We start from the raw sequence: 24,569 nt of genomic DNA on the forward strand, positions 1-24,569 counted from the left end.
AAAGTTCTCATAAAAGTGTCAAACAAAGAACAATTCACATACTGTGAGCAGGGCTGGGCCAATACATTTTGGCACTTGAGGTGAAGCACAGATTGGCATCCTTCCACTAGGGAAGAAGGGGTGAGTGAATATCTACATTGGGAACAAAGCAGGGAATCAAATCAACCTTACTCAGTGGTTGAAGTGGGAATCAATGGTTGTCCCAGGGTGGAAAGAGTCCTGCTTTGAATCACACTAGTTGGGTGCATAGCCCTGGGGATCCCAGGGGGCACCCTCCACCATTTCCTCCCGGGGATGGGACAAGACCAGCAGCACTAAGAGGTCGCTGTAGAGATGGCATTTGGGGAGGGGCTGCCAAGGAGATCCAGCCTCCAAGGAGTGCACTGTAGATCCTGTTGCCTGAGGTGGTCGCCTCACTTTGCCTCATGCATGCCAATCAGAAGGTCAGCATTTTGAATCCCGCAATGGGGTGAGCTCCTGTTGCTCAGTCCCTGCTCCTGCCAACCTAGCAGTTCGAAAGCACGTCAAAGTGCAAGTAGATAAATAGGTACCACTCTGGCGGGAAGGTAAATGGCATTTCTGTGTGCTTCTCTGGTTCACCAGAAGCGGCTTAATCATGCTGGCTACATGACCCAGAAGCTGTACGCCCGCTCCCTCGGCCAATAAAGCGAGTGCGGCAACCCCAGAGTCGTTTGTGACTGGACCTAATGGTCAGGGGTCCCTTTACCTATTCTTCTCAATATACCTGTGGCGTGGAGTGTGTAGCAGTTTAGGTTTAAACTGTTTAGGCATTTGATTAGGTAACTCTTATATTTTAATGTGCAGAGTGAGCACCAGACTAAATGTAATGTCAACTGTCTGAAAGCAATCAATGTGCACTTTTTTTAAAAAAGTAAGTAATGGCATGGAGGAAAGGGTTAAGCCAGGCTTCCTCAACCTCGGCCCTCCAGATGTTTTGGGACTACAATTCCCATCATCCCTGACCACTAGTCCTGCTATCTAGGGATCATGGGAGTTGTAGGCCAAAAACATCTGGAGGGCCGAGGTTGAGGAAGCCTGGGTTAAGCACACGCTCATCATGCACTGTGGTCGTAATCCTGCTTGAGTGCTAATTGCACTCACACAATCATTTCTCATTTTGGCCTTATTTAAGCAGTAGAGCCCATTTGATCTGGGAGGTGGGTAAAGCACTGAAAGGTGATAAATTATTATTTATTTATTCTAAAATGTAGGCCCTTGCCTCTCCACAATGATTTAAAATGAAATAATACAACAGAATCCAATATGAGAGTAGATGGCAAAAACAGTAAAAACAAAAAGGAGCCCCAAAGCGTAGATTTAACCAAGTTTAAAGTGGGTCAAATTTCTGTATACCCAGTGTGACCTTTAATTCACTTTTTGTTGTCTTGCTCAGATCTGATGAGGTGTACTTTACATAAAAGCTGATGAGTTGCCATGGAACTTCACACTGTGCAACACACACCATCTTTAAAGCTAGGCCCTTTTATCTCAAACGTAAGTTATTACACAAATTTCTGCTAGTTCGGCTAGCTAGTTGAATCCTGTCCTTAATTTTTACATTTTGGAAATAAATATCAGCCACACAATATGCTAGGGTCTTTTATGTGACGTAAGAACAGGCTGTTATATACTGTAGCAATTTCTCGTGTATAAATTCATTCCTGTCACTCATTTGTTTAGTCAGTGAAACATGGTTTCAAGTGAAACATGGATGAAAATGTAACAAGAGCAACTTGCGCTGCAAACCAAGTAGCAATTTGGAGACATTTAAGCTACTCTGCAACACGATTGTTTTGTGGGTGCTGCAGTCACCAGTAAGTAATTGTGGATACTTTATTAAAGTATTTATTAAAAACAGTAGCACTCAGTATAGTAAGTAGTCCTTATCTCTTCAGCTGTGTGCTATGCTAGGGATAGCTTAGACCAGGCTTCCTCAACCTCGGCCCTCCAGATGTTTTTGGCCTACAACTCCCATGATCCCTAGCTAGCAGGACCAGTGGTCAGGGATGATGGGAACTGTAGTCTCAAAACATCTGGAGGGCCGTGGTTGAAGAAGCCTGGCTTAGACACTGGTTTGTGCCTGGCAGTGCTATTTTTTCTAGAAAAAGAGGTGCCAAAACTTAACATGCACACCTCCCACATTCTCTAAGAATGCAATGGCACCCACCTGAGAGGTGCCAGAACTGAGTTCCGGCTGGAAAAAAAACCCTGGTGCCTGGTAACAACATGAGTCACAATTGGATTACTGTCATGCATGCTATGTGGGATTGCCATCAGGTGTCCAGGGTGCTGAAATGAATTCCTGGTTGTGCATATATTACACCTGTCCTGAAGAACCTGCATTGGCTGCCTATTAGCTATTGAGCCATCTTCAAGGTGCTGTTGTTAACCTATAAAGAAAGCCCTGAACAACCTGAAACCAGATTACTTAAAGAAATTGGTTACCTACAGTAAATAAAAGGACAGAACTGCTGTGAGTAAGCAACACCTTGCTTGTCTTCACAACAGTTTTCACATATATGCCGCCTCTGCTTTTCAAATAGTCTTAAGAAATAATGCATAAGAACTGTAAGCAAACTATAGACCCCTGGAGTCTTTCGCTGCTTGGGGATGGTATGTAACAATATATTGTGGATAGAGTTCTCATTTTTGGCTGTGACCTCTGCAGATGGATATAATAGTATTAATTAAAGAGCAGGCAAAGAGCTGTCACTATTATCACCTTCTAAGATAGAACTGGCACTATTTTCAGAAACACCAGTGGCAGGAAACGTGAAGTGCGATGTGTGCTATTTTCCAAAGGAATTGCTTGCTTGCTCAGATGTGAAAATGTAAGCTGATCTGAAGGCCATTTCCCACCTCAGTTTACTATGAAAAGAAATGGATAAACCTTCCAAAGTCACACCGGTGTGTTTTAAATGCATTCTTAGAAAACCCATGAAAGCCAAACATTCACTAGGACCCTTCCAGGTGCATGCTTTGTACACTTTCTTGTCCCTTAATATGTTATTTTTTGCCCAGCGGCTAATTTCTAAGAAGAAATAGGGGTTCAAAACTACCCGCTAGCCATTCCCTCTTCCCCATAAGCGCTTCCCCTGAATCCATGCATGCAAGGTTCCTATGACTTTTTTGCTCTTGGCCTGGGTGGGTGGGGCCCTGATTCCCTCTAGCTACAAAAGCTGAGGTTGCTGCTGAAGCCATATTGGGTGTCTCTTAGTGTAGCTGTAGGTTGTTAATCCTGAGCTTTGATAGTGGCTGCCTGCCATGAACTATCATTGGCAGGATTGGCAAAGCAGCAGCAGGTATGTTACATGCTTGTGATAATATTTTATTTTCTTGTTGATTTTTTTTTTAATGTGCATTTTATATTTGAGTCTCATAAGGTGGCAAGCAGGAATTTGTATGTTGCATCTCTGGGGGTAGAATGCATAACGGGAAGCTTGCCAAACTATTTTCCTTTTGTTTAAGTAGCACAATTTTGCACATCAAAATAAGTTGCTCTGTGCCATAGAACAAATGGGTGGGCCTTTCCACCATGCCACTCACCTGGCTAGTACTTGGAGAACAATAGGGTTGGTGCGGGGCTTGAAGTTGGATGACACAGAGACACAAAGACTTGCCTCGCTCTGTGCTCAGCCTTCAGCAGCTTCTCTGGAAACCACCGGGGAAGCAAGATCTGTTGGGGCGGTAATGCTGTGATACTCTCCATCAGGCATTGGCAAACTCAGCCCTCCAGATGTTTTGGGACTACAACTCCCATCATCCCTAGCTAACAGGACCAGTGGTCAGGGATGATGGGAGTTGTAGTCCCAAAACATCTGGAGGGCCGAGTTTGCCTATGCCTGCTCTCCATCCTGTTCTCAGGTGTTGTGTGTGTGTGTGTGTGTGTGTGTGTGTGTAAATAAAACTATATTTTCTAAAAACACCCACAGTCTCTGCTGACTGTGGAAACAAAACCTGAATAAGTGCAGGAACCTCTACATTGCTTGGAGACTGGGGTTGTGCACATCAATATCTTGTGCATGTATTTCTAATAGGTTGGTTATATTAAATGATGACTTTGCTTTAGCAAAACGTGCTTCCACTTGTGCAAGTTGGGGCAACTGATCTTTGCCAATCCCTGATACCTATTCTGATACCTTGTGTGCAACTTTCTTCTGGGGTGGGGTGGGGTGGAAGGCTAAATTAAGTAAGGAGCATCAGCAAAAACCAGGTGCCCCGGCTTGCAGGTGTCGAAGGCACCACTGAACCCCACTTAAACACACAGACACACACACATACACATACACACCCACTTTGCCCTGCATGGGAAGTAGCTTCCATGTTCATCTAAAAGGTATATTAGTTGTACAGATTGCAAACACTGTCTATTTTTAAATGCTGCCTAAATATGTTGACATTTTACGTTTAGTAAATATTGCTTTCTTAAGAGCCAGAATGTCACAATTGTACTACTCACACAATGTTTTTATCGCCGCAATAAACATGTTTTACAACATTTGCCGTTTTATAAGGAAGAGTGTTCGTGTTGCAAAGGCAATTTTCATTCGCAGCAAAAGAGAATATAACGCTGCTTCCAATTATAGGAACAGAAATTTGTACCAAACAAACAACACTCCCCCTCCCCCAAGTAAATAATTACAATGCAAGAGCTGTCAGGAATATTTTTGCTTCCATGACAATCAGAAATCATTACCCTATCATTGAATGCAATGTCAGCTACCTGAGGTGCTGGCCTCAAACTGCCTAATCATGCAACATACTCCATCCAGGATGGAGAACCTTTTCGGCTATGAGAGCCATATTTTTACCTAGCCCAATCCTATGGGCTGACTTTGTCAGGTGAGCAGGACAACTCACCTGGTGGGCTAACTCTGCCTTGACATGTGCCAGGGCTGTTCTCTCATCACCTGATGGGAAAGGGAGAAAGAAATTTGTATTTACCAAGCATCTGCTGCAAAAGGTTGGCCCATAAGAACAAACCCAAAATCCACAGGTGGGCAATATATTTATTTCGACCAACCAAGATGCCATAAAATCGTAGCAAGCTTTTGAGCTCTGAAGAACTTTTCATCCAACTGGTTGTTTCAAAAAGCAGGGAATGGAGGGGTGCGGAGGGGGCTCGGGAATGCAATAATTAGTCTGGACACTGTAATTATGAGGTTAGCTTGTAGACTCAGATCCAAGGTGGAGATTGCAAGCTACATAAGCCCCTCTCAGATGCTAGAGGTACCAGGTAATACATCTAGGATTCTATTACAGAGAACCAATGTCTGCTCCCATTGTCTTAGAATCATAGAACTGTAGAGTTCAAAGGCACCTTGAGTGTCATCTGGTCCAGCCTTGTAACCCTTAAACAAAACACACAGGTTATGGGGCAGGCAGAAAGCAGAAGTAAAGAGAAACATGGTAGTCTTTATGTTAACAAAACCAGGGATTAATTTTTGGGTGGTGTGCTTCAAAGAGCATTTGTGATGGTCATTTGGGTGTCCCCTAGTTTACAGGGCTGTGGACATCAGCCCTGAGTTCCAGCCCTAGTTGCATCATTATTCAAAAGCACTCCATGTCGGTTAAAATTATTTGGTCTGTTGACAATGCTGGAGGAAAGAAAACAAGTCAGTAGCATTTATTGGGGATCTTTCTGGTGTTAGCAAAAGGGAATTGAGAAATGTGAAGATCAGGCACATGTATAGAAGGCAGCCTGTGATATTATTTTAATTAGAGTTTATTGTTCTTCTGGGTTTCCAAGAGCTAGGAGTTCTCAAGCATTCAGCTTTGAAAACACTCATTTGGCATACAATTAATTGTTAGCTGAAGTCCTTTATTGAAAACTTACAGCATCAGTATCACCAAGAAAGTGTTTTCTTCTATATTTCAGTTATAATTACGAGCTTGCTTTAAATTATGAGCTCGCTTTTAAAATGTCATCATCCCGTCACTGTTCCAAGCCAGGCATAGTTCTGAGAGCTGCTGAAGGATAACTAAAATGGAATAGTGAACAAAGTGCCTTAAAAAAGAAAGGGAAAAAGAGGATTGCTTCAGTTTCATCCTGACAGAGGCTCTGGACCTCTATCAGCTGTAGTGACAAACAGAATAAGCTCATCTGATGGAGCCTGGGAAAAAGTTTTTCCTTCATCACTACAGTTCCATTGCAGGAAAAGCTGCAGCACCCTCTGAAGGTCTGTACTGCAGTTATTCACTTCTGGCAAGAAATAAGGTATCAATCACTCTAAAAATAGCATGTTTTGGTATGTCCCCCCCCTTTTTTTAAAAGCATCCAGAATAGATTGATGGACTACCCAAACCAAATAAAGAACAGAGAAATAGAGAGGTTGGTAGAGGGACACCTCCAAAAAAGATAATTTTAGAGTAATAGTTTCATAGAATTTTAGGGTTGAATTTTAGAGACCTTGAGGGTCATCTACTGTTTTATCCATGAGAAATGAGACATTTTTTTCCTGCCTCATTCCTCTGTCTCCTCATCTACTGGGTCCTGTCCAGGACAAACATCTTACACAGATGTATAGTTACCAGAACGCAACAAACCCCAGGATTTTCCCAAATCCAAGCCTATGTATGTGTACTTGGATGTAAATCCCATAGAGTTCAGTGGAGATTCCAATAAACTGCCCATGGGACTGTAGCCTTTATTTTTGTTCTCCTCTCTTCCTATTTTCACTGCAGTGTCTCTGCAGCAACTATTATACACCCAATTACATTAAAAATGCATCTAAGGTAATTGAATAAGCAGATGAGATTGCTCATGGCCCTCCCCTTATCTTTACAAAAGCTTTTCCTGGATTAAGGCTGCAATCTTCAGGACAGCAAGAACTGTTCAACAGTGAAACAGACTCCATTGGAAGGCAGTGGATTCTTGTACACTGAAGGTATTTAAACAGAAGTTGGATACCCTCCAAAATTTCTCCAGTGAAAATACAGATGTTCCATTCCATAATGATAATTTTACTATTTACACCCCATACATCTTACTGGGTCGCCCCAGCCACTCTGGGCAGCTTCCAACATACATAAAAACATGATACAACATTAAACATTTAAAAAACTTCCCTATACAGCCTTCAGACAGCTTGGTGGTTGGATAACTCCATACCCTCCAACATTTCTCCAATGAAAATAGGGACATCCTAAGGAAAAGTGGGACACTCCAGGATCAAATAAAAAACCAGGACGGTTTATCTAAATCAGGGATGTCCCTGGAACATCTTGGAGGGTCTGTGAATATCTGTCAAGGATTCCAACATTGTGATTCCTGCATTTCAGGGAGTTGGCCTAGATGACCCTTGGGACCCCTTCCAACTCTACAATTCTATGGTTATACTCATTTACAAGGGGCGTGGGTGGTGCTGTGGGTCGTTCTGCTTTTATGAGTAATGTAAACAATCTGCTAATTCAGGATAATGCTTCATGCATCTGATGAAGAGAATTCCCTTCCACAAAAGCTTAACCTACAATAAAGTCACTACTCTTGAAACTGCTGCATGACTTTTGGGTGATTTTGCTGCCATGCATTAGCACAACACTACCCCTCTGGAATTTGTTCTGAAAGTTGTACGGATCACATTTCTCTTGAAGTGCTAATGGCACACCAGGAATTCTGAGAGCTCTGATGTAATTTTTGAAACTTGGCTATAATGCCAATAAACCTAATGTAGAAAATAAGGAAAGCTGCAAGCCTAGGCACACTTACATGGGAGTAAGTCCATGTGGATTACGTCTGACCGCACCTACAAAGATGCACACAACTTCTTTGAGGGAGCCACAAGACTTTAAATGTTCATTACCTGCACTGTCTGTTGGTGTCTCTGAAGCTCCAGATAATCACAGCACTGGTAATTTGAAAGGAAGTCTGCACATCTTTTCTTTTGCGCAATGAAAGCATCATGTAATTTAGGACCTCCTGATTCTTGCTGCTTGGGAAATTATGTATCCATTATGCAACTTTCATCTTTGTTGTGTTATTTATGTATGAGTTTCCAAAGAACTAAATGCATTATATGCAATACCATACCAATGAAGAAGTCCAGAATATGCATTAAACTCAAACCCTCTTTCCTAAAGCCCCGCCCTTTGTCTTTTTCAGTGCACAGCACACAGTTTAAATGAACAATTAAATAAGAGGAGAAAACCGCTGTGAATTAATTAGCAGTTCTAATTGAAAGCAATGCACATTTGGGTGTGTGTTTTTTTTATAAAGTGCTTATCCAGCCTACTGAAAGAATTGTTTAAAGTTTATAGAACACTAAATTGTCTACAATATGCAATTATCCAAAATGATTATTTTAGGGTGGTTGTTGTTGATGATGTTGTTTTTGCCATTTTCGGCTTTAAAACACAGTGATGGATTCAGTTCTTTGAAATTCGTTTTTTTAAAAATGGCAGGAACAAATATAGAATCTGACTGTAGTCCTGGGTGTTCTGATATTACTGGGTGGAATGGTGGATGGTTGTGGAGAGGAGTGGCATGTTTAAGAGATGTTGTTCAGCTCAAACTCTCCTGCAGGCCCTTTCTCCAAATCCCAGAAGTGTGTGAGTTGTGGATCAATCACTAGTAATAATGACACTCTGCACATGCTGAAAAGCTGTCTATGGGTTTACATGTATTGAAAATAAGTTATGAACCAAAGTAATATATTAAGTGGTATTGTTGTTGGCATCTGTCTCGAGAGTCAATCGAGTGCACCTCCGGGGGGGAGGTTAAACCATTGCATTAGCAGCACTGCAGTTACCCGCCCCCCACAGAAGCCTGGGCTATGTGTATAGAAGACCTGGGCTGTCCAGACGATAAGACCTCCTCTCAGCCTCGCTGATGTGGTCCAAAGGAAAGCAGAGCAATATGTTTTGCACCAGTTTGGCTGCACGTGTTGCCAGAAGGAGGCATACTGGGTGCCATTCAACTGTCTTAGGGACTCCACTCTGGATTTGTGTAGGGTTTACTCCGTAGACCTTTCTTCTCCCAAAGATATCTGGCAGTGGAGGTTTAGGATCAGAGTTTTTCTTCACCTAGGTGGACTTCGACTTACCTTCCCAGGTTGACAAGACCCATCTGCCACTCACTTCATTCTACAGCACATGCAAATTAAATAAAACAATATTCAACAACCAGCAATATAGCAGCAGTTCTCTGAGCCGTTTCAGATGACTGAGGTTGCCTGACATTTTAATTTCCCACCATGCCTCATGTTGAGAAGAGAAGAAGAGTTTGGATTTGATATCCGCTTTATCACTACTCAAAGGAGTCTCAAAGCAGCTAACATTCTCCTTTCCCTTCCTCCCCCACAACAAACACTCTGTGAGGTGAGGGGCTGAGAGACTTCAGAGAACTGTGAGTGGCCCAAGGTCACCCAGCAGCTAAATGTGAAGGAGTGGACACACGAACCCGGTTCCCCAAATTACAAATCTACCACTCTTAACCACTACACCACACTGATCATGTCCGGCACCTGGTGTTAAATTAAATTGGCAGTTGACTCCAATCACCAAGTGGTGCTCAAAGTATGGGAAATGTTTTTAAAAGGTCAACAATGGGCCCTGCCTAGACACTGTGGCCCCAACAACTGCCCAAGGATGTCAGGTTCTGGCGCCATTCCTCTCCATCCCAGTCCATTTTGCACAGGCCACTTGGAAGTGCAATTTCAACCGGGAAGTGACCAGTCACCCTCCATTTAAGCCACTCCAATGGCCCTTGAGGAAACTTGGGCATATTCTGGTGGTCATTTGATGGCATTCTTTCTCTGTGAACACCCCATAATCAAACCCTTTCCCTCCAGGTTATTGCAGACCAAGAAAAGAAAACACTCTCAAAGAGATCTTAGTTTAACAACAACAGCCAAAGCCTTTAAACAACAAAAAGGGGGCGGGAACACAACAGAAATGTCCCCTCCCCTTTGCATAATAATAAACTTCCCCTCCTCATCCTGTTTGGATACAATTTTTACTCTGCTGGCATTTATTTTTGCTTTGAGGCGAACAAGGCAGGGCAATCTGGAGGCGGGCATGGGCAACTAGCGTAGCCTAATGCCCCCCCTCACCCTCCACCACCTCCAAACTGCCACCTCCTCCAGCGAGCTGCGTTCGGATGATCTCAGAAGGTGAAAGGTAATCCCCACGTTGGCACGACTCGAGCGCCACCTAGCCGGGAAGTGGCGAGTCTCGCGTTCCCTGGAGTTGAGGGCAAGCGGCTCCCGAGTCTCGCCGTTGTAAACGCGCACCCGCGCCGCGGAACACAAAACCCCGACCGCTCCGGGGGCGCGCCTTGTCTCCAGCAGCGTCTTTGCGCGGGGAAAGCCCAGAGCTCTGGTGAGGCAGGGGGAGGGGGAGAGAGGCGTGTTGCTTGAACAAAACCAGGGCGATTTCGATCGTGTGTTCAGAGAGAGAGAGAGAGACTGAAGCTGAAGAGGCGCTCCGGTCTCTCTCCGTTCCCCAGAGGCTGACGGGGAGTAGGAGGGACCCCCTTCTCTCCAAATCGGGAAGAAGGCGCCCAAAGGGAGCCAAGCTTGGCTCCTCTTCTCCCTTCCCCAGGGCCCTGGGGGTGCGCGCCGCGCAGACAAAAGCGAGAGACTGGAGACGGAGAGAAAGAGAGAAAGAGAGAGAGAGAGAGAGAGAGAGAGGCAAGCGGCTGGCAGGGAAGAAGAGCCCCTCAGACACGTTGCACACAGGCGCACAAACACACGCGCGCCCTCTCTCCTCTCACACACCCCAGATCCATCTTGAAGGTGCTCTCCCGTGCCGTCTCGCCGCCGCCGCGCCCGGCTCGCCCAGCTTCCCGGGACTTTGGTAGGGAATGCCCTGGCGCCTCCTTCGACAATGTTTCAATGGAGCAAGTGGAAGAAGAGGATGGGAGCCAGCATTTCCTCTTCATCTTCCAAGAGACCCGTCTTCGACGAGAAGGAGGATGGTGAGTAAGAGCAGCCGCGATCCAGCGCGAAGGGAGTCTTTTCTTCTCCCTTTCTGCTTTTCAAACACTGCCCATCTTTCCTTTACGCGCGCAGGGTGTATGTGGACTGTGTATGCATGTCGAGGGAAGAGTCCGGCTCCGGAACTCCGCTCCGGAAAGGGTCGTCGTGGGACCCTCTAAGGCGGCACTTAGGGGGGAAAAGTGAAATGGCAGGAAACTCAGAAGTGCTTTGTGGACGGCGGGGCGGGGGGGGGGGATCGATGGGCTTGAGATGCCTCCGACAAGACTGCCCGGAAATGATGTAGCCAATTGCATGGTCGGGCAAAGAGGCAGTTTCTGTAAGAAAGAGAAGAGTGAATGAAGATTGGGGTTTGTTTTCTGCCTCTGAAAGGGGCACATGCTGTCCGCACGGTTCTGTGTCTGTGGTTTATGCCTTTGCCATTCTGTAAGTTTACTTCTAAGCGCAAACGTATACAATTCATAACTTTTTTTAAAAAATAATAATAAGTCGCACATCCGTATCAGATGCAGAATCTGGAGCTGGTAGTATGCAAATATCACCATTGTATAGATATAGGAGGCTTTATATTATATTATAAAGCCTCCTATATCTATATATTATAATTCTATGTCCTTTTCTTTTAATTTGATAAAACCATGGAGGGGGGGGGCTAATAGGATTAGACATTTGCACGTGTTAATGGCAGGGGATTATGGAACAAGGAGAGCTGTGAAAATTTGGTAATGGGGATTAGGCTCTATAGATCACTTTTGATAATGGAGATTACGCTATATAGACTGCATGCTCTCCTTTCCTGCCCCACCACCTCTGAAGGAGGCGTAAAACCTAGATCCTGCCACAACTCAGAGGTTGTGAAAAGTGGTGATAGTTTATTGTTTGCTGTGTATGGCTTTGCAGGGTGGGCTGAGTAATGGAAAAGGAGGCTGCAGCAAGCCTGTGTACATTAACTCAGGAGTAAACCCTTCTGAATTCCTTCTGAAGTGGCTTGTGCATGCTACAGGTCCTCTCAGGATTTGCTTACATTAAACTGGTACTACCATACAGAATTAGCAGGATGCACTGGTAAATGGTATTATTCCTTCTATGCATTATTAATATTTTAGCAGTGTTCATTGGCTTCTGTGATAAAGAGTGCTGAGAAAGAAACTGTCATGAATCAGAGGTGCCCTACAGCAGTGTTTCCCAACCTTGGGCCTCTAGCTGTTTTTGAACTACAATTCCCATCATCCCTGACCACTGGTCTTGCTAGCTAGGGATGATGGGAGTTGTAGGCCAAAAACATCTGGAGGCCCAAGGTTGGGAAACACTGCCCTACAGGACCCAACTCACTGAAGGTTTAGAGTGCAAAAGGAAATATAAAGTTCTAAAGAAAATGAACCTCTACACAACCCATTAGTTTCTGAACGCTCTGAATAAGTACTAAGACCTAGCCATCTATAATTTTATATATATATATATATAAATGTCCAGTAGCACCTTATAGACCATCTAAGTTTGTTCTTGGTATACGCTTTTGTGTGCATGCACAGTTCTTCAGATATCATGCACATGAAAGCTTATACCAAGAACAAACTTAGTTGGTCTCTAAGGTGCTACTGGACTATAAACATATATAAAATTGACTGCACCAGACTAACACGGCTACCACCTGTATCATTTTTAATACAGAAGTACCTCGGTTTACAAATTTAATCTGTTCTGGAAGTCTGTTCTTAAACCAAGGAGCACTTTCCCTAACGAGGCCTCCCGCCGCCGGTGCCCTTCCACTGTTCGGCTTCCGTTCTTAGACCAAAGTAAAGTTTGCAAACCGGGACACTATTTCCGGTTTTGCGGAGTTTGTAAACTGAATAGTTCGTAAATAGGGTTGTTCTTAAACTGAGGTACCACTGTACCACTGTATTAGAGTGGTAGCAATTTTTCCTTCAAGATAGCTTTTGGAGTTAGATGTGTTTACTGTGTTTGATCGGAGAACTGTTCCAAAAACAGCCCAGTGTCTCACATCTGCTGGTCACTTCATTTACAAGACCCTTCTTTATAGAATACTCAGTAAAATTCTGTGCCTGAATAAAACATCATGTCATAAATGTGTTAGGAATAAGCTACACAATTTGCACTTTTATTTTAGTTTGGTAAATTCATTTATAAATTATCTTTGAACAACTTTAATACCTAGGAATCTCTAAACAAAACTTTTATGCCCTTTCATTTTCTTGTTCTGTCACTGAGCTGGATTCAAATTACCATTTTTCATATTAGAGCCTGCTTATTCTCACCATTGGTACATCTAGCCCAATGTTTATGGTGATCTCCAGTCACTCACAGACAGATGACTTGGAAATGCTGAAAATCAACTCTGGGATCTTCTGCATGCAAACACTGAGCTGTATTCCCCACCCCTAAAATAGTTGCAAAACCTGTGTGTGTGTGTGTGTGTGTGTGTGTGTGTGTGTGTTTGTGTGGAATGTTTTAACTCATTTTCCTGATTTTCAAAAATAAATATAAAAAAAACCCATTAATTCTTCATAAGTTTAATAAGTGAGAAGAACCCTGTATACAGTGATATTGAAAATGCATGCTAAGATAATTTCCGTTATTTTGTAAGAAGAAGAAAAAAAGCAGAACACCTATAAATTCAGATGTTAATTGGCTCCCATGTTTATCCCATATCCTGAGCGAGCCATGGAACTGAGAACTTCCTTCTTCTGCTACTCTTAATGGGTAGACTGAGTGTAACTCGTGAACTGAGAGATCCCATGCTAATTTGAAGTTGGGCTCTTCTTGACCTGGCGAGGTAAAATGCACCTTGTTGGTCTGTGACTTACTTCTGCTCTTGCTAGAGGAACAATCCTGGGGGAGAGAATTAGCACCTGAACAAGTCCCCAGATTCTTTTGGGGATGGAGCAAGGCAACTATTGCAAGCCTTCTTTGGCAATAACAGCCTTACTCAACCTGGTGCACTACAGATATTTTGGACTTCAACTTCCCTCAGTATGTGGCTGTGCTGGCTGGAGCAGATGCCCAAAACGTCTTGTGGAGAGACCAGGTTAGGGATGGCTGGGCTAGATATATAACATGGCATAACTTACAGCCCTCTTCAGGTGTTCAAAACAATGCATGTGGGTTTAAAGTGTGGAGGGGTGTGCATGCAAGACCTGCTTCCTTTGTCTGCTCATGCACCATGTTCAGCTGAATGTGGCTAGAATCCTGCACAATGAGGGTTCCTGACTGAAAGGAGGATTCTAGCCTTGTTTAGCCGAGTGCAGTTAGAATCTCTGTGCCAATCATCATGCTTAACACATGACATTCGGGAAAGGCATACAACAAGGAGATGCTGGTGGTGGGGATGGCATAGGTCCCCCCCCCACCCTTGCCCAATTTCAGGACTGAAAAGGAAGATTCCTTTATCATCACAATAGTTCTGAGAGACAGTACTGTTGACAGACCAGGACAGAAATGCACCAAACAACAACCTAGTTTGCTTTTGCTTTTACGAGCTCTGCAATGTGGTGCCTACATTGTCAGATGATGGCTCCTGATGGTGAAAGCAGAAATCTATTTTGTTTTTGCTCTTAGGGAATAGGAGCTGTGCTCCTGCATGCATTTGTGACTACCACATTGCTGTGCTCATGCTGTTAGGCCTAACTGAATTGTGCGAGCACCAGCATTGTAGCTTAGTTGGCCTGCGTTGCTTCCAGATGTCCTGTTTCTTTATCCCAGTTTCTTTGCGGAAAGCTTGTGCGGAGATTATATGCTGTCCACTGTTAACTGAGCATTAATTCGGACTTGTTTGTGTGGAGGTGACATGACTTCCTGTCCATTGCTATTCCTCCTGACTGCATTTGTTTGCCCATCATTTTCCTTACTGCCAGAAATCTGTGTTGTTTTTTAAAAAATCAAGTTTGTTGTGCCAGAGTGCATAAATCCTCTTTAATTGCACAAACCTAAATTTGTGGTGTGTGATTGACTCCCTCTTGTAAAGCGGCGAGTCTGGAGTCTTATCAGAGACAGTTCTGATGGTCAGTCCAGTTGTTATTCAAGATGGTGTGCTGTATAGGCACTTGCATCACATACCAGGAAATTCACATTGTGGAATTGTAGTTGATGGGGAGGTCTTGTGCAACAAACCCACTCCTCCCCCCAAAACCAGACTTCTTATGATAAGGAAAGTGACTGGAAAATGCACTGGGAAGTATGAGATCATAGCTGCTTAGCATCTAGCCTCCCTGCAAACAAATCAGAAGGAGTGATCAATAGACAGGTCATCTGGAAGCTATAGAATTAGAACAGAATAGAATAGCATCAAACACACACCCCACCCTTCACAATCTCAAGTTAAATTGTTTCAACTCAGAGGCCACAAACAACAGCTGACTAATAAGCCAAGCCAACATTTGTGGACCCCACAATCTGTTCCCTCCTTTTGTATGTGAAAAAACCTTGGGTAGGGTCCTGTTTTATTTGCACTGGTGTATGCGGAATATGTCTGAAAGTGTAAATGTCCCTTGCTGTGCTGAAGAGACAACTGCTTTTTTTTTTCTTTTTAACTTTCTCAAAATGGCAGGACATTTGAAAGCTTTGGAGAGAGGGTCTGTGCCCTTGGCACACGGCTTACCAGAGCACCTCCGCAAGCGGATCAAACATTTTTCTCACTGTTATTGATAGTTTCTTATATTACACCTACACTTGAAGCATCAAATTCTTGTGCGATGTGAGCTTGTCACTATATGAAGGAAGTCAAGAAAAAATAGTGAGGAGTGATATAATTCCCAGGTCTTCTTAAGAAACCTGCATTCACTTTGGCTGAGCAATCAGGCAAAATTTAAGGACAAGTTTTAAGGACATAACCCTTCATGTTATGTGAGTCATGCAGCATGTTTTTGAATTGGTTCACGATATACACTGGAGAAACTCCCCAGTTCGGTTGGTTAGAAAGGAGAGATTAGCTCAGGTTTAGTCACTGACTGTGGTGCCCTGCAGATGTGGCAGACTCTGACCCTCATTGGCCCCAGCCGGCTAATGGTCAGGAGTAGGGGAGGTTATGGTTCAAAACATCTGGAGGCACCATGCTGGATATCACTAGGCTAGCATAGTGATGCTTAGTGCTATGCTCTGGTCAGATGCCAGTTCCCTAGGGGCAAGGCAGAGCAGATGTTTCAGGACCACAGACAGCTCCAAGCAAACAGTTCACTCCCACAAAGGTTTTTTTTTTAAAATAATCTTGCAATCCCACCACATATGATAAAATGTACCTTCCCCTTCTTTATACCTCCAACAGTTCTGTTTTATACATTTTTGTCAATTTTACTGGTGTGATATACCATCTGTATATCATTTTCATGTAATTTTCCTTCAACAATATACAATCGGTAAATTTCAAATCCACTTTCCAAAGTCTTATCCAGTCCTCAAATTGTATGTTGTGACCTACATCCTGTGCCCACTTAATCATTACTCATTTGACTTCCTCATTTTTGGTTTCCCATTCCATCAGTATATTATATGCCTTCTTTAATAGTTTGGAATTATCGTCTATAATATCCTTTTGGAATTTTGAAACCGTGTAAGTAAATCCTTTCTTATTCTACGTTGTTAATGAAAGTGCATACGCCTGTTTGCGTATTGAATGTGCTTAATTAATTAATTAATTGTGCATTTAATTATATATATTTAATGAAACAGATTGTGTGTGTCAAATAATATTAAATATATGGCAAACAGTTTAATTTAGGATAGGGAAATTTAATTTGGAGTGCGGCCCATGGGTTCTCTGTTGAAATACTCTTGTGACCCACTTAGTATGAAGAGCTGGACCACTCTGCTTTTGAGTTTTCAAGGGTCAATCCTCTGGCTGAAGGTAGGCAGGCACTCCCATCTGTTCCATAGCCTCTGGCCTGGTGCGTGCCAGGTGCCACTGGGCTGGTGAGGCACTGGATCTCCCAGGCTCTGTGATCATCTCATCTCTAAGAGGAAGATCGGAGCCCTGAACTAGGTCTGGCTCCATAGCTGGAGGCTCTCTAGCCTCTGATTCGGACTCTTGATCACTACTGGAGTCATGACACCTGTAACAGGAGGACAAGGAAATCTGCATCAAAATATGAAATATTTTGAAATAGAATCCACAAGGCTTAGAACTGTCTCCCACAACTTATGTAACTCTAGCTAAGACAAAAGGCTTAAAGCAGCTTAAGCGAAGCACCCATTAAACCACATCTTTTACTTAAACCACACATTTTTACTCTTCCTGCCTCAAGTTAACCAAGCCATAACCATGTTGTAAAAGCGGGCTCCATGGGCAGGAATACATTTTCTATTTTTGTTTTCTCTAGCCTTGCTTTTTGCCATACACAGGTAAGTGTTTTCCTTTATAATGTGCTTATTAAAATGTCTTCTATTTCAGGGCAGCTAACAAGCTCTAAATAGACAAGCATACAGATAGATAGATCACAGCAACAATTCAGCAGCGACTAATATTAGTGAAAGTGCAACTGTTACCTGACGACGCCACGTGCTTTTAAGACATAACAACAGATAGCGGAGCGAGTAAAATAACTGAAGCCAATAACACCCTAATAGAGAACCAGAGGCTCTCTATATTTTTCTCTCTCTTAAATATTTTTTTCATCTTGAGAGCCACATTCCTTTATGAACCATCTTCCAGGGGCCATTTACCAATGATGGGTGTAACCATAGGCAAAAAAGGTGTGTATGTGTGGGAAGACTACATTTCACCCGCACCAAAGAGGTTCCTACACACCCACTCTATCTTTGATCCAGGCAAGCAAAAAACATAATCACAGTTAGGGTGGATAAAAATTAATGTATTGTTTTTTTAAAAAAATCAGATTTTGTAATTTTAAATATGATTTTTTTGATTTAAATTGGATTTTTAAAATAATATGCTTTTGGAGGAGAAATCTTTCTAAAGATATTTTTCTACTTAAGTTACATTATAGTCCAAAGGCTATTCATCAGGAAATAAAGATTTGTTTTAAGTTTTTCATGTGTGCTAAAACTCAGTCTAAGGTGCTTTTTTTTTTAAAAAAAAATTGTTTAACCACATCAGTTAACCAACATGGATACATATGCTATAATGTTATTGTTTTAGTTAAATAAATTATTTAAATTGTTATTAAGGAAATGATTATTTTTCTCCTTCCAATAAAGTACAGCAGAAACGTTGTCCAAATATAAACAGTTAACTTATTAAACCTCACAATAATTTCATAATTATCTGTTTTTGTACATCTAATAGTAGAACTAAATCAGTAATTTTTGATATCACTGTGAAAACTACTCTGAAAATTTATTTTTCCAAAAATGAAACCTTCCTTGGGTTGTAAATATTAAGATGGTACCAGCAAGAATGAGTCTTTCTGTAAAAAAAAATGATTTAAATCAAGTCTTACTGACTAGTGATTTAAATCATGATTTATATTGATTTAATTTCAATTTATTTGATTTAAATCGAATCCACCCTGATCACAGTACATTCCAGACAGGCAAAAGCACTCAATGGGGATGTGTAGCCTGGAGAGAGTCCCAATGGGGTCTGAAGGGCTACATTTGGCCACTGGTCCCGAAGTCCCCCGCTAGTGGCTTAAAGCTTTATTCAGCCACAGAGAATCTCAGTTTCTGTTGTGTTATCTTTGGAATAGCAGTCCTTCATTCACTCAGTCTGGAGACTCCAGATGACAAACCACTGCATTCCAATAGCACCCGAGTTGTGTACACCACCAATGTAAAGGTGGTGTTTCCCCTTCGCAATAGAGCACAGTCAGCGTGGTATTGACAGTCTTTATTACATATATACAACAAACAACTACAGTCTAGAATTACGCATCCGAACCTGTTGAGTCAGATTCGGGGAGTGGCTTCCTACGATTCCCACGCCAAACGTCTTTGATCCTTACATTTCATTTCCCTCCTTGTCTGTGCTGATTTGAAAGCCCCCTGCCTTCCTGAGTCCGAACTTCCTTCCCTGAGCCTCTGGGTGGTTGCAGGGCTCTTCAGCATCCCTGAGCTCCTGTTCTGCCTCTTCTGTCTATTGCTCCTCCGAATCCTCCCTGACAACCAGTTTTTGTGGTGCAGCGTTTGAAATTTCAAAGTGCAGTGTTTGAAATTTGCCGGGTGCATTTTGCACCTGGCTATCAGCCACTTGGAAGGATGTGGGTGGCGCTGTGGGTTAAACCACAGAGCCTAGGACTTGCCAATCAGAAGGTCGGCGGTTTGAATCCCCGCGACGGGGTGAGCTCCCGTTGCTCGGTCCCTGCTCCTGCCAACCTAGCAGTTTGAAAGCACGTCAAAGTGCAAGTAGATAAATAGGTACCGCTCTGGTGGAAAGGTAAATGGCGTTTCCTTGTGCTGCTCTGGTTTGCCAGAAGCGGCTTAGTCTTGCTGGCCACATGACCTGGAAGCTGTACGCTGGCTCCTTCGGCCAATAAAACAAGATGAGCGCCACAACCCCAGAGTCGTTCATGACTGGACCTAATGGTCAGGGGTCCCTTTACCTTTACCCTTTATCAGCCACTTGTGACCAGGTTAAGATGCCCAGGTCCCAGGATGGCAGCAGACATCTCCACCACCTGGAGGTCCATGCCTGGGGATCTTTGGATCTTTCCTATTTCCACAAATTGACAGCACATTCTCTAGAATTCTGTCCGTGATATTTTATCTACACAATCAGAACAAATTTCAGGAACCAAAAAGTCACATTAAAAATACGGTTTTCAAGCTGTCTGGCCCCCAAAATGGCAACCAGACATTCCGTTTTGGCGACTGTAACCTTAGTCTAAGGAGCCATTTGGCGCCTAGCTTATAAATCTGAGTTTCAAACACTGTTAACAAGGCAACTTCGCCGTGTCCTTCTGCATGCTTGCACGGCGTTTAAAATGCCATTTTCCCAAAAGCAGAAGGGAAAGTTTTCGTTGGAGCTGTTAGCACAGCAAAAATTTCCATCTTTTTTGAAAGTGCAGAACTTTCTCAATTCCCATCTCAGCCTCAATTCATTCTCTAATCCATTGTGATTATATAGGTATATGTCTATACCAGAGCTGTGAGGTTTTAAAGTAATTCAGTCAAGCGTCAATTGTACTATGCATTCTCTTGAAAATTATATGCACTTAAAAAGAGAAAACTACCTCGGATAGCGGAAGCAGTATGCCTCTGAATAAAGGCTGCTTGTGGCCTTCTTACAGGCATCTGGTTGTGTGATAATAGGAGACTGGATTAAATCCCCTGGCCTGATCCAGCAGAGCTGCTCTTATGTACCTTTTAAAATGAGGACGTAGTGCCAAGAATATGGATAACAATGATGTGTTACCCCCCTCGTGGGTGGGTGGGATTGTTATGCAATGCTCTTCTAAATATATTACCATTTCATAGAGATGTATTTTAAGCATTGCCTGCTCCTCCATATATATATATATAAATATATATATGAAGACATTGCTTGTTAATATATCCAGAAGCAATTACCACATTGTTCTGGTGTGCTCCTGTTTACTGGCACAGCATGGTTGCTATGGAGACCCCTTAAGAAATTTTGGGGACATCCCTAAATAAAATGTCAATTAATGCCTTATATTTTTGTGGGAGAGAGACAATATTATGAAATCTGTGCTCTCATTATGACCATGTCATATTGGGTTAAAAATAAAATAGCAGTGCTAACTAGAAGGCATGAGAATCTCTCTCTCTCTCTCTCTCTCTCTCTCTCGTTAGTGTACAGACAAAAGACACAGGAATGCAGGAAGCTGCCTTCTATCGAGTCAGAACACAGGTTCATCTAACTCAGTATTGTTTATAATGACCTGTAGTGACGCTTCAGGGTTTCAGACATGGCATTCCCAGCCATTCTTGGAGATGCTAGGGATTGGACCTGAGACCTAATGAACACAAAATGGATGTTCTACCACTGAGCAACAGCCCTTCCTTATCAAAGGTCAATAGAAGCTGAGGGGATGTCCCGGTGCTGGTCTACTTGCCATAAGGAGAGGAGCCAGAAATGGTGTCTGGGCAGGGGCAATGTGGCCTAGTTGTCATCTCAACAGTTCTTCAACCTGCCCCTTCCATGGGACGAAATGGGCACTGGATTCGCAGCTGTGGTGGTCACACCCTGCCTTCAAAATCCCTAGAGGACTCTGGAGGAGGGTAGGTTACATGTCAAACAAATAGTGGGGCCCCACAGCTGGCCTTGATATTGCACAACACCCTACCTCTGATATCCACATATTGTGCTGAACAGGGAAAGCTTACGAGCAATTTGAGTTTCAAATTGTGCAGAAATTGAGAAGCATACATGTTAGGCCAGGCTGTGGAGCTGTGCAATGTCAGTGGCCAGGCCAGAGGTGGAGCCCCACTGCTCTTTCTATGCATGGTGTCTCCTTCTTGAGGAACAAGCGTGATTGAATTATACAGGCTGGGCAGCTGCTGTCTGTGTGAGGGGAGCACTTCTCATATCTGGAGCAGTGGGCAAATCTGGCCCAGCCATGCTGAAACTGTGTGAGACTCTCCCCCCAAACACAGTCTTTTCCTGACATGGCTCTTTAATTGTGCTACATTAGGAGTTCCGTATTTGCTAGGGTAGATCATAACAGAAAACAGAGCCTAGGCAAGAAGCTGGCTGTGAAGAACTCTGTCTCTCGTGTAGACTTGGTCCCCAGCAATGTTGGCCACATACCAGCATGGAATGATGTTCTTCACCATTTGCAATGCAGAGGTTGAAAGTGCTTAAATCAGCCTTCACAACCCCCCTACATTAGTGAGGTCAAGAGGTGCTCTTGCTTTTATTTTGTAGTTACAGATAGGTAGCCGTGTTGGTCTGCCATGGTCAAAACAAAATAAAAAAATTCCTTCCAGTAGCACCTTAAAGACCAACTGAGTTAGTTCTAGGTATGAGCTTTTCGTGTGCATGCACACTTCTTCAGATACTGTATTATTTTGTATTATATCTTTGTGTAGAGTCCAAATGCCATTGTATCTATTCAAAATTGATTTCATAGGATGAGGCACCTGATCCTTGACAAACCCACTTCTTACTGCTGTCCTTTATTATGGAGCACACTTTAAAAAAGATCTTGCTTCCCCACTTTCACCTTTTCACAGTATGACGGTGAAATACTCGAGCGATGCTCTGCACTCTTTGTTTATTTACTGTACAGTATCCAAAGCCTGAATGTGTCTGGTGTGTATTCTGGGAAACCAAGGTATTTCATTTGCAAAGGAATTCATCTTAGCTTGAAATATGTCTGTGGTTTTCTTTAAGAATGATATATATGTTGGCTCATAGAGATCCTGTTGTACAATTTTTAAAGGGTGATTCTCATTCTCAAAAAGTTGTATTTCTTAAAGTGATTGATTTATTGCTCAGATAAATCCTGGCGTCCAGCCCGCTTCGGCTGCGCAGCTACCGGCCAGGCCTCCGCACTTCAAAGGGCCACATTCCGATGCTCTGAGCAAACGCAGAGATCAGCAGCGGTAAGAGAAAGCTGCAAAACTCAAGTGCTTTCCTTCAGTGTGCTTAAATAAAGTCCAGACAGGATCTTAGCAGCTAAAAGCAGTTTTTATTTACAGCAGACTATCCATTGTCGAACAGCATTGTGAAAACACGTCCACTCTCCTCAAAAGCAAAAGTAGAGAGAACAAAGGGTTTAGACTCTCGGATATGACGCAGAATCTCCCCCCTCCCAATAGTAGGCAGGGCATACACTCTGAGCTGTTTAACCCTGTAAGCTCAGGTTCTCCTCACACCCCCTCTTACCCTGCGCTACTGTGGGGAAAGTAAGTACAGAACTTACCCCCAACTCCAAACCACCACAAAACTCCCCATGATGCTGGAAGCTTAAAGGTTTGGTAAATCCATCGGCCAAGTTACTGTGACTGGCACAGTACTTCAGTCATATCAAACCTGACTGAACACTCTGACACACATTTTGGAAACGTATGTCCAGATGCTTGGTTCTGGCCTTAAATTGCGCAGATTCAGCCAATTTCAAACAAGGTTGATTGTCCTCCCAAACTGTGATGGGCATGCTACAATCCCCATAGATCTCTTGCACCAAGCATCTATAGAACTCTAGCTCCTGGCACAAATCTGACAGTGCGCTGAATTCAGCCTCAGTAGAAGACAGCGCAATGAGACTTTGCTTCCGGGACTTCCACCCAACTAGTGACTTCCCAAACTTTACCACCAACCCAGACACAGACTTGCAGTCCTGCGAATTCGTCCAGTCACTGTCTGCATAGCATGTGAGCTTCGCTCACCTTCAGCTGGCAGCTTAAGACAGAAGTCTTTGGTATGTTGCAGGTAGTGCAGTACCCGCTTGATACCGTGCCAAGCACTCACACTGGGCTTTGATACTTCCCTACTTAGCAGGTTGGTGGCAAAGGCAATGTCTAGTCTGCTCCACTGGGACAGATACAACAGACTACCCAGAGCTGACTGAAAGAGCTCAGCATTCTCAAACTCAGCACCTTCTGCTTGCTGGCTATCTTTCACGAAGTTTGTCTCCATGGGTGTCCGAACTCCTGCACAATTGGGCATTCTGAACTTCTCAAGCAACTGCTCAATCTTGCCTTTCTGACTGAGCAAGAAGCTACCATCCTCAGTTCTCGCTATCTGCACGCCTAGGTAGATCTTTACTGCACCCAGGTTCTTGAGCTGAAACTGTTTCCCAAGCTCTTTGGCAAACTTCTGCACCTGTTTGTCTGCCTTTCCAATATGGATGATGTCATCAACGTAAAATAACACCAGTTCCTGTGAGTCTCCTGATCCTCTAAGGAACAGGCAACTGTCAGCAAGACTCTTCCTGAAACCTAGCTTCTCCAAAGCTTCATTCAGGCACAAGTTCCAATTTCTGGCCGATTGCTTCAGACCATAAATTGACTTGTGAAGTTTCCACACAGTATACCTTGCTCATGGCTCTCAAACCCTGGAGGAGGAAGCATGTACAGATCCTCCTGGAGGTCTGAGTTCAAGTAAGCAACATCCACATCAAAGTGATGCACCAGCAAACCTCTTTGTGCAGCAACGGCAAAGACCAAGCGTAGAGATTCACTCCTAGAGGTGGGAGCATAAACTTCCGTATAATGCAACCCCCTGCGCTGTGTGAATCCTCTCGCCACTAATCTGGCCTTATACTGTGGTTCTCCTGTCGCTGTGGGCTTAAGATGGTAAACCCAGTGGCTACCCATGGCCTGTGTGCCCACCGGCAACTTTGTGAGGGAGAACACACCTAGAGACTCCATTGAGTTCATTTCCTTCTGCATCGCCTCATGCCATTTTCTGGCTTCTTCCTGAGGCAGTTTCTGAACATCCTCAAAACTCTCGGGTTCACACTGTGCCATTCCGACCCACACGCTAGTGACGGCAAACCTTTCAGGAGGTTTCCTCTTGGTCATCCGAGCTGAACGGTGCAGCACTACTTCAGGAACCCCCTCTGACCCACTAGGGCCAGCCAGAACATCCTTGGCATCAGAGAGCTCCCCCTCTGACTTACTGCGCCTTCTGGACTTCTCAGCCGAACCTGTGGGAAAAGATGGAGCACTGCATTGCTCAATCTTCACAGCCTTGGGAGTTCTCCCCTCTGCCTGCACTGGGTCTGGACTCTGGGC

At 43.6% G+C, this 24,569-nt stretch overlaps 1 protein-coding gene across 1 annotated transcript in view; it reads left to right on the forward strand.

Annotated features, from left to right (window-relative positions):
• STK32C (serine/threonine kinase 32C) overlaps positions 1-24,569 on the forward strand; it is a 382,168-nt gene that overhangs the window by 206,590 nt on the left and 151,009 nt on the right. Inside the window, exon 2 of the mRNA XM_081863318.1 lies at positions 10,632-10,936. Within this exon, the coding sequence (XP_081719444.1) occupies positions 10,846-10,936 (91 nt within the window). The 5' untranslated portion in view covers positions 10,632-10,845. The remainder of the gene's footprint in view (positions 1-10,631; positions 10,937-24,569) is intronic.

The sequence above is a fragment of the Podarcis erhardii genome (assembly GCF_964252035.2).
Source record: "Podarcis erhardii genome assembly, chromosome: 5".
Classification (NCBI taxonomy): Eukaryota; Metazoa; Chordata; class Lepidosauria; order Squamata; family Lacertidae; genus Podarcis; species Podarcis erhardii.